We start from the raw sequence: 15,385 nt of genomic DNA, 5'->3' as shown, positions 1-15,385 counted from the left end.
GATTTGTGGGGAGGCAAAAAAATCGCCCATTGCTCTATGAAAATCATATTCTAGGGATCAAAATAAGATACTTTGCCGAAGGAACCATACCTCTGAAACGAATTTTAATGTCCCCCAATTTGGGTCGAACTTTTGGGTAGGGGCAAATTTTGAAAAATCCCACTTTGACCCATTTAGAGTGCTCCAATCAAGTCCCACTAACTTTGGACGGCCGATCCACCCATGCCAGTGGCACACCCCCTGGAACTCCTCTGGGGGGTTCCCCATACAATCATTTCAAAAAATCAATCAGGAAAAAAATTTGGGGGAGGAGTCTAATCTTCTTTTATTTTCAGGGTTCACTTGAAGCGACAGATGTAGGGATTGTTGCTCCAATCTTTAAAAAACGATGCACTGTTTTGAAAATTTTTGCATCGCAACAATTCAACGCGTCTAAAAAAATTTGGGATCTCTTTGTTTGATTTAACCAGTTCCTGAAAATATATTCAAAATTTTAGTTAGAAAATATAATCTGAAGAAAAGATTTTTAACCTTTTCCACATTCTAAATTCAGCGCGACCTTCTACATCAGCGGACCATTGCTTTTCTAAAACACGAACAGTCTCCTGCATCTCAATAACGTCAAGATTTATGCATTTATTTGGCAAAATGTTTTCAATTTTGGAAAGCAGCTCTGGATGTTTTAAAAATCGTTCATTGATTTGGTCCAAAAAATTATCAAAAAACGGTATATAAATTGATCTGCGGTAATATTCTTCCGGTTCGCCTTCATAATTGTCGCGATTAGTTTGCCGTTTCGCCAAACGCGGAATTTGGATTTCTAAATCTAATTCTGCGGCTATTGTTTTAACTGATTCAAAAATTAGTTTAAACGATTGTTCAGAATCCTTACGCATTTCACTAATTTCAGCATACAAATTGTTGCGTCATGCGACTTTATAAATCAAAAAATATTTTTTAAGAACTAAATTTGTTAAAATATTTGTATACATTATAAAATCGTTTACATTATGTAAAATACTTACAATTTCCGTAATATACAAGTATAACCATAATCTACTACCTATGTATTAGAATAATCTATTACAATGAACTTAAGATGCTGAATTGAATTAGAACTACATACTTACCCCTTTTTGTATACATACTTACCTCAAGTCTAAGCCGTTAGGTTAAGATTTAGGCTAACTAATGAACTGTTGAAATAAAGAATGCTATTGTATTAAAGACTATACCCGCGAACGGACGCTTTTCAATTTTTACCGGAATTTTTTAAACTCGAACTTAGCACAGGCAATTAGCTCGTAGTTGCGCATCTCAGTGAGTCCGACGTGTTTAATTTTAATCTTAAAAACGCTTAAGATTTTTTCACAAATTATTTGCATAAGCAACGCAACTGCTCAAATCACAGTCTATTTGCTGCAAACATAGGCTTATGTGTTTTGATAATGCAAAAATTGGCTTTAGTACGCACGTACGCACATAATTCATTTGTTCTATTCTCATTCACGCTCTAATCATTAGTGACAAGTGTTGCCGCGAGCTAAAAAAATTAAGTATATGTTGCCAAGCAAAAAAAGTATCAAAAAGTATCAAAAGCACAACCGTTGTTTTAAAAATTTTCATTTGAAAAACAAATAATAAGTAAAGTTGTTTATCTAATTCAGACCAGTTTTTTCTCGTTGTTTTTATTAAAAATATAGGCATTTTAGTTAAGACACTCAAGTATTTTTTTGCAAATAGCATAATTTTTTTTTAATTTAAATTTATTTCACAACAGTTTGCTCATGGAACGAAAACTGAAAGTCATAATAAATGAGTTTTTATTTTTCCTGTATTATGATTAACAATAAACTCTAAAAAAAATAATAGAAACCTTATTGGTGACTTTTCAGTTCAGAACTAATTTTCAAAAGAAGTCCATTTTCGACTCACAATTCCCCTTAAATCTAAAAAAAAATCCAGTTCAGCAGCCACGGAGTTATAAGGCATCATCTCATTACTCATAACTCATTACTTTGAAGCAAATTAAAAGAATGTCTCTGTAAAGATTATATTTATCTGGGTTTTTTAATTGGCCTACATTCCCACAACTTTTTAATACTATCCAGATACAATAGGTTTGTTTTTAGTTTAAAATTTTCATATCTTCAAAAAATTAAATTCTATCAGCAGAAAAGTATCAAAATAGGCCGTTTGTGAACAAAAAAGTATCAAATCACAAAATTTAGAAAAAAAAGTATCAAAAAAGATACAATTGTATCATCGTCGGCAGAAATATTGCGTTGAAAACAACAAATTACAATTTTTCAAATGACTATGTAGAATAAAATTCTACTATTAAAAAATTCAATTACTTTGGGGGGGTTTTAACACCCCAAAACCCCCCCTGCGTTCGCCCCTGCGATGATTCAACATACGCACTGCCACCGGTTTAAGAAGATATGGATAGAAGCACAAGTTCACAATACACAGAGAGATACGATTGTTTTAACTTTGCCTTGGTATGCTGACAGATTTGGTGTGCCTGACAGAGTAGCATCAGCATTGGGAACCGCTCTTTTGCAAGATTTTAAAATTAAAGATAAGCATGGGAAACCTCTCATCATGGATAAATCGAAAGTTCGCAGAGAAAAAGAGAAATGCAGACAAGAAGTGCTTCGCAAACGGTTAGATGATACCAATTTGTTAGCGTTTTCATTCGATGGCAGAAACGATGATACTTTAACGATAGATAAAATTAATGAGAAGTATCATACTAGGATGGTAAAAGAACCTCATCTTGTTGTTTTGAGAGAACCCAATTCTGAATTGATTGGTTACGTAAGACTGGAACATGAAACCGCTGAATACAAAGCAACCAAATTAAATGGTTTTTTCAACGATAAAAATATATTACTGTATACATTAATTGGAATATGCACTGACGGTGAGCCAACAAACACTGGCCCACGCGGTGGAATTATACGACGATTCGTATTGCTGTTAAAAAGACCATTGCATTGGTTTGTTTGCCTTCTACACTTCAACGAACTTCCGTTTCGGCATTTGTTTGAAGCTTTGGATAAATCAACCAGCACTGGACCAAGATCGGCAACCGGAAACCTGAGCCGTCAAATGGAAACTTGTGAAACTCTTCCGGTAAGTTATTGCTATCACTCATTTATTATAATTGTCTACCATTTTTAATTATTTTATTATTAGATATTTTTAGGTGGTGGACGGCTTCCAGAAAATTGAGTTGCAAAATATGCCCCCTGCTCCAGAAAAAAAAAGAATTTTCCACCGATTCGAAGTACTTATACGACATGGCCCATGCAATTTCTAGCGGCGTGGTTCCGGTGGATCTGGCTAACATCAAACCAGGGAAAATTATACATTCTCGATGGCTCACCAAGGCCGCTAGATTATTGCGATTATATGTGACAACGGAAAATCCAGATGCAAATTTAAGAATTCTGGTTGAATTTATAATTAAATGTTATGTGCCAATGTACTTCAATATCAAGTATTACAGCTCTGTCGTGTACGGCAGTGCATTATTTTTCAAGTTTATTGGTTGGTCACGAACCTCGTTTACGCAAAATTGTCAATCAAGTAAATTATGATAATTCATATTATGCGCATTCGAAAAATATCTTGTTATCAATGTTGTTTGATGATAGGAAAGAAAAGCGCGACTGTGCCATCAAGAAAATTATACGCTATCGAACCGATGTTGACGAGCCTAAACTTAGAGTTTATAAAAAACCAGATATAAACTTTAATTGCACAAGTTATACGGAAATGATCAATTTGAATGATATAAATATCGTATTTGAACCACCATTCACGCAAAGCATTCCGTACGATACATTGAAAGAATATTTAAATCAAGACGATCCACCGTTTAATGATCCAAAAATTCCATCACACATACAAGGAACGGAACGAAATGTTCAATTGCTAGCTAGCGTTTCCAAAAGGGTTATACCGGAAAATGTAAAGGCTGTTATGGCGACGACATTAGAGAGCCGTGCGAAATTGCCCAGACTTGAAAGTAAAAAAGACTTTAAACAATATTTTTTTTTAATTTCTTTTCTATAACTCACTTAAATGAATTTTTTTCATTTACATATGTTCTGACTAAATTAATTTCTTAAGAGAAAAAATCGATATTATTATAAATAAATAAATAAAAATAAAGAAAAAACATAGCAATTTAGCTGATTTTTTCATGTAAATCACCAAAAATGGTGATTTTTTCAAATGATTGTATGGGGAACCCCCCAGGGGAGTTCCAGGGGGTGTGCCACTGGCATCGGTGGATCGGCCGTCCAAAGTTAGTGGGGTTCGGTCATACATTTGGACTCGATTGGAGCACTCTAAATGGGTCAAAAGTGGGATTTTTCAAAATTTGCCCCTACCCAAAGGTTCGACCCAAATTGGGGGACATCATAAATTCGTTTTAGAGGTATGGTTCCTTCGGCAAAGTATCTTATTTTGATCCCTAGAATATGATTTTCATAGAGCAAAGGGCGATTTTTGAATCGACCCGCCCTTATACATATGCATATTAACAGAGAATTCTAAACGAAACTTTTACTACTCGTATAATCAGCAACTTGAAACCTAAGCGCAATAGGTAACATACAACGGCGCTAAGGTCTCAAGTTAACTCTTACGGGCTCCACCTGCCAATAAGAATGATTATTGAAACACAACTTTATAGTATTAAAACAGAGAATATTTTATAAAAAATAAAACTAAAATAATCGATCCATATATAAAAACTAATGTGAAGGATGAATCTGATGCTGTTTAATAAGTTTGTTAATATCAGGTTCCAATTTACTCAAGACAAGTCGCAAGTCGCCACGTTCGGTAACAAGCAAACGATTTCTATTTTTAGTAATCAGTGTTGTCACAGCACTAAATCCACGTTGGCACAAATATGACGATGGGAATGCTATCAAGAATCGTTGAACGATTGACCACAATCCAGGGTACAATTACGAGATCGGTTTTTGTAGCCAAAATTCTTGGTATCCATTTTGAACTTGATTTTTATTTCCTCGTTTGTTGTCAATTCTATAAGCTCTTCTTCCAGCTGAGGTGACATTGCTGTGTTGACATTTGAAAACGGATCCAACACCCAGTCTGGTATTTCCAAGTTCAAAATGTCCTGGTATCGTTCGGCGAAGTCAATGTGGAGGTTTTCCAAATGTTGGCAAACAATTCGTCGTTACTGCGTGATACTGATAAATTCTGAAAATTGTGAAACTCACGTCTGCCCAGATTCTTTTTGTGTAGAAGCAGTTTGGCTGCGAAAGCAGCAACGACGTTTTTTGTTTTACTTAAATTTAGTTTATCGCCTTGCAGTTGGAGATTAATGTCGTTGAACAATTTATACACGTCTGTCATGTAAGCTACATCATTCTTTGATGATATGAGCTTGTCTTGAAATTCTGTATCTTTAGTTTCGAAGAACTCTATAACAGAGTCAAACAGGTTGTAGAATCGAGTCAGACAATTGCCTCTTGATAGCCAATGAACTTCAGTATGAAACAACAAACGATTGAAATCCTCGTCATTAGTAACACAAAGCTCATGAAATAATCTATCATTCAAAGAGCTGTTGCGGATTTTATTGAATGCTTTGATATTATATTGCAGTGATTGAAATAGTTTTTCACTTAAGTTTCTAGCAACTAAATGTTGTTTATGAATAACGCAATGTACACCAAGGACATCTGGAATTTTATTTTTTAAGTACACTATGAAGCCTTTATGGCACCCTGTCATAGCAGGAGCGCCATCCGTAGCAACTGAAATAATATTTTTCAAAGGAATTTCTTTCTCATCGCAAAACTTTTCCAATATATTGAATATGGTTTCGCCTTTTGTATCGGTCTCTAAATTTCTATCAAATAATAGTTCTTCACATATCTTCTCATCTTTAATAAAACTCACGTAAGACAACAACAATACTTCATTAGTTGGTAAAGTGAACTCATCCAGCTGAATTGAAAACTGACTTGACCTCAGGTGATCGCACAATGATTCTTCAATGTTTTCAGCCATTTCATCAGTTCGTCTTTGCACAGAATTATTACTCAAAGGAATTTTTTCGGATAATATCTGCGGCCGGTTTATGAAGCCGGTAGTTATTACTTCATTTATTGCTGGCAATATTAACTCTTCTCCGATGTTATGTTTGCCTTTTTCAGCAATTAACAAAGAGATATTGTACGAAGCTCGAAGACCGTCGTCATCTTGCTTAGCAGCCGCGGAAAATAGTTTTGCTACACTTGGCTGGGTAATATGCTTCTTCTCTAGGTCTTGAAAATATGCTACATTCTTGTCTATCTTATCTGGATGCATTTTATTCAAATGGTCTTACAGTCTTGAAGGCTTCTTTGTTTCATTCGAAAATGTTTTTAGACATAGAAGACACAAAGGCGAGGATGGGTTAGTGGGATTTTCAATGAATCCGAATTTAATGTATTCCGCACAGTGTTGCCGTCTCTTCTTTTTTACTTCCGACATAGTTTTGCTTTGAGAAATACGTTTAACTTCACGAGTAGTGTAAAGAAGGCGTAAGTAATGCTCATCTATTGCGCGCAAAACCACAAATGAATATAAAATAAATATTACATTGTTTATATAGGAATGCTTATGCAATTATTATATAGTAGTCCAAAAATATGAATTCTTATTTTTCCTAGAAATACATTTGTAAAAAAAGGATATTTCTCCTTTTCGTATTATCTTATTTTTCCCAGAAATACATTTGTAAAAAAGGATCTTTCTCCTTTTCTTATTATCTTATTTTTCCCACAAATACATTTGTGAAAAAAAGGATCTTTATCCTTTTTTTTCCCCCAGAAATACATTTGGAAGAAAGGATAAAGAGCCTTTTTTTATTTTCCACATAAAGATTTAAGGAGTTCAAAAGCTCAAAACGTGCGTTACATCAGCTACCTACCAGACGTCATTTCGCAAGTGATAAAATAAATTATTCAAGAGCTCAAAGCATTCGCTATATCAGCTCGAACCTACCTACCCTACACTTTTGCGCAAATGATTATATTATGATAGCGAATTCCCACATACAGATTTGGCAATGGCAATAGCAATACCTTTGACAGTTAGTATTCTTTAAATTCTATCCTGTCGAGATGCCCCGTTATGAAACGGACCGACCGATTGACATGAATTTCATTTTTTCTATATTCAATAAAATAGGACAGATATATGAACTACGCGAAGAGAAATATAGAACCGAGTTTGAGCAATCTTTTAATTCATATTAGTGGATGTTCACAAGTTGTTGTTGAGAGTCGAGAGCTCATGTATGTAGTCCTTGTCTAAGAGGCATCCTAGCTAAATAGAATTACAAATAACCCCCTAGGCTTCTACACAACGCCCCCATTTTCTTTCTGGGTCTCTTACCGCCCCCATGACACCTGCAGCGCCCACAAGGGGGCGTTATCGCCCACTTTGGGAAACACTGCATTAGATGAACGTCTATAAACGATAGCTCTACAGATAAATTGTCTGTACTCGTATATGGAAAAGCAGACAAATTCATAAAGCTGGTAGACTTTTGTAAGTCAGAAAGTAAGAACAAGAAAAGTGTAAAACTAGTGCTTGTTAAAGGTAAGACTGTTTTCTTTAATATATTCTACGGCTCATTGTCAAAATTTTTTTTATAAAAGTTAATAAGGGATGGTGTTACACTTAAACACTAAATGATGTTACACTTATGTACCATCACCATCCGTGGCAAAGTTCACTACGCCTCTTCTCCAGCGACTTCTCCCCGTTAACATATCCCTAATCGGTATTTGGGCAGAGGAAAAACTGAAACGAGTAGTTTCTGCAGCGCAGTCATCCAAGTATTCAGGGCTGTAGTTGAAGAAGGAGAAAATTTCGTCGTGTTCTTGTTCGAATTCCGTGACCTGTTAGCTTCCCTGAGCCTTAGAGCGCACTTCGCAGCAATGCACCTGTCGGCAATATCCACAGATTCAATTCAATATTTTCATATCATTTAAGGACCTATAGTGCAAGATTTATGTAATTGATAACAAACTGTCAAATCACTGTAAATTTTGTTTGTAAATATTATTAAAATAGCTATAAATTGTAAAATATAGATCCAATAGCTTTCATGGAATTTGACTTCGTTGTGAAATATAAAAGAAGCTTTTGTGTTGTTTCCCCATTTATTTTAATTAGCTTAAATTTTTAAGAGCATACCTAAAGCGTAAGTCAAACAAAATATATAGATTTAAAAACTAAATATATTAAGCATGTAAAGCAATTCAGCATACAACCTGATTTTCATAAAAACATTCTAGAGTTTAACTAAGTTAATCACTGTCTTGGAAAAGTTGTAAGAGTAAGCAAATACATATCTATATATGTATATAGGTTGCAAGATAATGCGCATATATGTATGTATGTAAATATATAGTACACGTATATGACAGTGTATAATTATATATACAAGTACATATATAATGTTTATATTAGATCTTATGTAGGTAACCTGATATGCCAATTAATATAATTATTACGCAGTTAGATTTTATTCTCACAGTTGTTAAAGTATTTTTTTCGTTCGAGGATGCCAAATACATAATAAATTAATTTTCGAATAGGGCAGTGTATACATCTTTTAGCATCGTTAAATTATTATTGTGCTATTTATATATGTTTGTAAATATAAATACATAATAATTTGCTTGTTCGGAGCAATGTTAGTTCCATTATCGCCGTGATATACATACTTATGTATTTACGTAAAAGTATACGTATGTACTACAGATGTGCATCTTAGACATAAGTAGGTATTGGAAGTTTTTTAAAATACCAGAAGTAAGTCGATATTTATCAGACATTGTTACGTGGTTGCGATGGAAAAAGAGAGTGATTTATATGATAAATATACTTATTTGAACTAACATTTCGGTTTATATTTTTAGTTTTCGTTTCTTTCTAAAACTAGGTAATTAGTTACATTTTTATTGATTTTTATTCAGTCGACATTAATAGAGAAAGCACTGAAAGTCTCACTCTTTTTACCAATTGCTTTTGCTTGATATTGACCCACGTCATCCATGGAACAATTTTCAAGAACAAATTTATAACGATTACCGTCTTTGATGAAGCTATACTTTGTGCTGTTTTCATTTATTGGCTTGCCATCCTTGAGCCATGTTATCTGTAATGGCTCAACCTGGGTTTCACAAACGAAATCACATCTTTCACCTACCGGAACTGTTACTGAACTTGGAAACTTTACAAATATGGGTTGCTTGGGTTCTTCGCCAGGTACGAGTACGTTTATAGTGCAAGTGCTAAACGATTCGCCAACATCGTTGAATGCCTCACATGTGTACGTCCCGCCATCTTCTGGAAATATTTCAGCTATTTGTAACTTATAAATATTAGCCTCGTTGGTGTATTGGAAGTCTTTGCTTGGTTTGATCTCCTTGTTGTTGTGCAGCCAAACTACGTCGAAATGTTCAGCGCCTATAATACGGCATGCTAGTGTTACCATCTCACCATCTTTCACAAAACGTGACTCCAGGTGGCTAACAATTTTTGGTGGTTTGGAACTGCTTATCTGTCGTTTACTGGCATTTTTATCTAAAGCTGTTGAAATAAATATTATATTGAATGTAGATGTCGAAATTAAACAAGTTTTTGTAAACGTTTGCGAACGTTTGACATTTCCATCGTATTTAGGCTTATCTTATTATAATGCATTCAAGTCTTTGTTTTCTACTTACGTTTAACAGTTAACTTGCATTTAGTTTCAACAGCGCTAATAGAATTCGTAGCAGTGCATGTAAATATGCCTTCATCTTCTGGGAAAATTTCATGTATAGTAAGCGTTGCTACCCCATTTTTGTATTTTAAGTCCATAATATCTGATGATGAAATAAGCTTGCCGTTTTTAGCCCAAGTTATCTGTGGCTCAGGGTCTCCTTTAACATGACAAGCTAAAAACAACTTATCACCGTCATTTATAGAAAGATCTTGTAGCAACTTCGTGAACACGGGCTTACACATAAGTGCATCATCAGGAGGCACTAAAAGTATTTTTAATTTAATAATTATTATATCCAAACGGTAAATAATAAACTCACAAATTAGCTCTTTGGTAGCGCTGCGAGATCTAGATGGACTTCCTAACGTATTTAAACTATTGCTGTTATATTTCTTTTTATTGCTGGTACTGGTAGAGTTGATGGAGCTTGAATTGTGAATGTTGACCTGAAATATGTATGTATGTATGTATATAGTTTATTTGCGGTTGCGAAATCAAATTACATCATAATAACGTTTGTAAAAGTGGCGGAGGGTTTTTTTAAAAGGCAGATCGATAGGGACAGCAAATGACGAAATATTCATTCTTGCTCTCAACGGGTCGAAATTATTAAAATTTACTACTGAAATTCGGAGAGCGGATTTTTTAATAAGAGAGCTATAAAAGTTTTTTTTATTATAATAAAACAAAAACGGTTTGGGATATCAATGAAATTCTATTCCTGTGAAAGTACATTCGTACGTAGTTCATGAGACAACATTGCATTCCGAAAAAAAATACGGTTTTTAACGGGTACGGGTTCAGGGTCTGGACTTCTGCAAGCGTGTCCATGGTGGCCATGTTAACGAAATCGAGTTCCTATGGTTAATGATCCGATCTGAACAATTTGTTCGGCGAATGTACCGTTGCCTTAAGCAGTATTGTGAAATAAAAAAGTTTTCTTTTCAAGAACTTGATTCCGATTGTCCGACGATTACCTAGGACAGCAATCCATGTCGCATTTCGTGAGAGATCTCGTCAAATAAAAACAAGAACGTGTTTCCCGCTGTTTAGTTTGTATGACAGCTGTATGCTAGAGCGGTCCCGATGAATGATTAGGTTCTTGGGAAGAAAAGGTCGTGTTCAGAATTTCAGATCGATATCTCAAAATCTAAGGAACTATTTCACATATATACAGAGATACTGATATGGTTAAAACGTGCACACTTGCCTCAGACCAAGATTTTGGATAGATACTCATATTAAATATAACCTCCACGCATCTGGTGAATAGTTAACTTAAATGTTCAATACTATCAACTTGTTATAAGTGCATCTAGTGTTTAACAAAATGTTCCATAATTTAGTTGAAAATTACCTGGCTGGTGGAAGAGTAATTTGTACTCTGTTGTACAGCAGAAGAAGAGCCGTTGTATTGATTCAAGGAGGAGCTGGATGTGAATTTACGGATCGTGTTGATGGGTGACGGAGCTGGCTTCAGTGGGTGTTCTATATACTTCCGATCTATTACCGCACGTTAGAAGAGACACATTAATGCAAATTTTATTAAATATGAGACGTTCAATTTTTTAAAACGAATATTAATCAGTATTGAATTTACTCAAATGACTTCGTGTCAACGTACAAATTAGAATTAATAAATTTATTACGTAAAAATATTTTTTATTTGTAATAAAATTAAAAATATACATAATTTAAGAATAAGTTTATTGGATATGCGGCAAGTTTGGTTAAATGGATTGAAATTAATTAATTAGTTAATATTACTAATAATTATAAACATATATACAGTCCTGTTCGAAAAAAAACGTACAGTTAAATTATACGTATTTAAAGCTCCATAACTTGAGTATGAATTCTTTTAGCGGCAAGTAGCTTTTTTGTGTATAAATACAACAGTTTTGAATATATTTGTATCATCACTAAACCAAAAAGTGAAATAGTTGACTCATGACAGGTGTTTATATAAAAAATATGTCAACGTCGACGCAAATCGGTGATGTTGTTAATGCAAAAATTGGCGCACTATCCAGCAGAAATTGTCCGTACGTCAAATTGCTGATAAAGTAGGATTCAGCAAATCATCTGTTGCCAATTTTTAAGGAAAGTTATAGAATTGGGTATGTATCGATTAAATCCTGCATAAATACACAAACACTGTTCATGACATGTATACGTGATAAAATTTACCAATGCAGGAATAGTGTTATTTTTTTGTACATGTCTTTTACATTATGTTCAGACCTAAAATATATTTCTTTAAATCAAAATTTATTGTTTCACAACATTAACGATACTGTTTTTTTTACTCACGATGGACACATTCAGAAGGCGGAACTTGTGAGTGCAAATATAATTAGAACATCAGTGGTCAGTGAGCGTAAATAGAAGAGCAATTATACAGTAGCAATTCATTGCGGATAGGTTTTCATCGCATGGCAGCCGAAATTACTAACCAATTAGTAACAATTGTTTAAGATTGTAAAAGTAAAATTAAAAAAATCAGTATTTTTTATAAGTTTCACCTTCTCACTAATTTTAATATTGATTTAAATTCCTCTGAATTTTAATTAAAATTTTGGGGTGTGAGTGTTGACAATTTGAGAAAAATTTTGAATCTCTGAAATTTACTGAGTTGGTAACAACAAAATAAAAAAATAAAAACCATTAAGCATCCAAAATTTATTTTTTGCTACTAGAATAATTTTCAAAGTTGTCGAAAACTCCTTTTGAAAATATACCCGCTCCAGGTGTTACTACCTTATTATTTTAAACCGAAATATGTGTTACCTTTATATTAGTAAAATATCTAAAGTATGACAAAAGTACACAACTTTTTGGGTTCATGGTATATATAGCATATCCGTTAAACTAAATCACATGCATAACCGAAACTTCATATACAGTTGATAGACTTAAAACAGGCGGGTGCTTATTTGTATTGGGATGAACGTACCAAAATATGGAGAGCTATTTTTAATTCAGGAAATAATTTGGGATATTAACAATGAAAATAAAAGGGAATTCAACATATAAAGAAAAAAAAGGTATCAACAAAAGTTTATGCATAAACGAATAACAAGTTTTATATTACATGTATATTACCTCCAGAATGTAGTAAATTGTGAGCAAGTTCTGCCTGCTCAGGTGTTACCCATTCTCCTATGAAAAAAGTCGAATTAATAATTCTTACTAAGTTTAAAGATTTAACTTAATTTTATTATGTATAATGATTGCTAAATTTCATTATCAAGTATATTTTTGAGAGAAAATTGCGTGAATCATACGATATTAAATATATACCTATTACAATCGTATTATAACTAAGTACGGAATACATAGTTATTATTATTATTTTTTTTTTTTTTGAAAATCTGGCATTGACCACTTATAGGCCTTGTCACCCAAATTCAAAGGCGTTATATACTTTATATATAAAAGAAAAATCAATAATAATGCTTTGAATAAGGTAAATTTCGAAACTTGAAAGCAAATATTTCGACATTGGACGCGAGTTTCAAAAACCGAGAAATTAACTTTTTTTTAAATATGACTCAATCTCTCGAAAAACATGGTTCGGTTCAAAACCAGGCGAGTGTTGTACAATTAAAGAAATACCACAATTATGATTTATTATATTTATAAGTATAGTAATGAGTTGGCTTAATACATACCCTCAACTATTACTACACATTCGGTTTCATCGGTACCATGACAGTTGGTTGCCTTGCAAGTATATTTGCCAGAATCTGAAGGTTTGCAATCAATTATTTCCATTGTTACAACACCATCTGAAGCCGACATTGAGTATTCATATTTGCTTAGCTCCCGTCCATCCTTATACCATTTAACAGTTGGTACAGGCTTGCCGCTGAGACAACATAATAGTTTACATGTATCACGTGCTTGCATAACACGCGGACGTAAGAGGAATGTAAAGCTGGGTGCCGATTCTGATTCTTCTTGCCAGAAAGTATATGGTAAAGGATCACGTCGACGCATTGGCGTTGATTCGCTGCGATAACGTGGTGGTTCTTTCGGCAATGGATGTACATTCAAAAATACGACTTCCTCGCGCGAGCCATAATGATTTTCTGCACGAATAATATATTCGCCTCTGTCATCCAATCTGACACGATTAATAATAAAGTAGTAATCATCACCGGCATAACGTTTCATAAATTTAACACTTTGCCGGAGTTCAACATTATTGTGAGACCATATTAAAGTTGGAGTAGCACCAGCTATACAACGGCAATAGAATTTAACACTTTGACCTTCATAGCAAAATTGTGATGATGGTCGGATGACGAATCTTGGTGCTGCTTGTCGACGATCAAAGGAAGTTTCGTGCATTTTATATTTTTCCATAAGTAATTTACGCAGTGAAGAATATTCAGATAAACGTCCCATTGGCAGTAAATATTTATTGAAATCTTCATATTTTTTCCGAAGTTTATCACGGAATGCAAGGTAGCGATCCCGAGATATTTGCTCAGAACGATCACCATGTTCGCCGCTAAGCCATGGATGCAATAGGCACTCATGTGCAGTCATACGTTTTTCCTTATTTGCAAGAAGGAGTTTCCTGATAAAGTCCTTAGCTTCATCAGATATGAGGCGAAAAGCATCTGCATTAAAGTCCCAGTCACAGGCTTTAACATTCTTTAAAGTTTGGATATCATTATCGCCAGCAAATGGTGACAATCCACTTAACCTATTAGAAGAAATAAATTATAAATCGAAAAATGATCAATAATAGTATTGAATATATATAAAAATATGAAATACTTACAGAACATAGGCAAGTACTCCAGTGGCCCACATATCTGTATAGAAACCTACTGGCTCGCGATTAACAATTTCTGGTGCGGCAAACTCAGCTGTGCCAGTGGTTATTTTGACAACTTCATTTGGATCCAAACGAGTAGCCAAACCGAAGTCAATCAGTTTTACATTAGTACTAGAGCGGGTATGACACATGATATTCTCTGGTTTAATGTCTAAATGAATAATATTCTTTTCGTGCATATGCCGTATTCCTTCGCAAATCTGACGCATGTAGTTTATAACTTCCGCTTCAGTCATACGGTAACCCTCAGTTGTTATACGCTCGAATAATTCACCTCCAGATAAACTAAAATTAATTAAACGTATATATAATTACATATTAATTACTTTTGCAGGAATTAGTGTACTAAGTTTTCAATATCCACTTCTCACCACTATCACTTATCACCATTTTTAAGGTGCCTTGCGCGTTACTAAATACCAATATACTATACATATACATACTAAACGACCCGTCCACGCTTTACTGTGGCTGATACATAGATGATACTACAAATACCGTCTATATGATTTCTAGTCAGTCCGTACCTTGAAAAGATACGTATACAAATTTGGCAACTGAGGAACTAAAGCATTTTGGGTGAAGCAACATGTGTTAGTTTACAAAAAGTGGATCAAAGAATTTCGTGTGTTAATAAAGCATTGCTTTTTGGGAGAAAAATACCGTTGAATTTGGGCTCTGCATCAAGGAAATACCTTTGCAAAGGGATTTGT

The 15,385-nt window shown here is 34.1% G+C and overlaps 2 protein-coding genes across 2 annotated transcripts in view; both read right to left on the bottom strand.

The window, feature by feature from the left end:
- Positions 1 to 442: 442 nt before the first annotated feature.
- LOC120780087 lies at positions 443 to 1,396 on the bottom strand (the record flags this gene model as incomplete). The annotated part of the gene is made up of 3 exons (XM_040112365.1): positions 1,375 to 1,396; positions 532 to 917; positions 443 to 473 (listed from the first exon to the last, which is right to left on the bottom strand). Coding segments are annotated over exons 2-3 (396 nt in total), but the record flags the coding sequence as incomplete, so codon positions are not given.
- Positions 1,397 to 8,188: 6,792 nt separating this feature from the next.
- LOC120780088 (twitchin) overlaps positions 8,189 to 15,385 on the bottom strand; it is a 64,096-nt gene continuing 56,899 nt past the window's right edge. Inside the window, 7 exon segments of the mRNA XM_040112366.1 lie at positions 8,189 to 9,642; positions 9,780 to 10,082; positions 10,140 to 10,266; positions 11,178 to 11,323; positions 12,926 to 12,982; positions 13,495 to 14,537; positions 14,616 to 14,957. Of these exon segments, the coding sequence (XP_039968300.1) occupies positions 9,023 to 9,642; positions 9,780 to 10,082; positions 10,140 to 10,266; positions 11,178 to 11,323; positions 12,926 to 12,982; positions 13,495 to 14,537; positions 14,616 to 14,957 (2,638 nt within the window). The 3' untranslated portion in view covers positions 8,189 to 9,022.

This window comes from Bactrocera tryoni, unplaced genomic scaffold (assembly GCF_016617805.1).
Source record: "Bactrocera tryoni isolate S06 unplaced genomic scaffold, CSIRO_BtryS06_freeze2 scaffold_139, whole genome shotgun sequence".
NCBI classification, from domain to species: domain Eukaryota; kingdom Metazoa; phylum Arthropoda; class Insecta; order Diptera; family Tephritidae; genus Bactrocera; species Bactrocera tryoni.
Note: the sequence above shows the minus strand (reverse complement) of the source record. Positions and strands in the feature narration are given on the sequence as shown.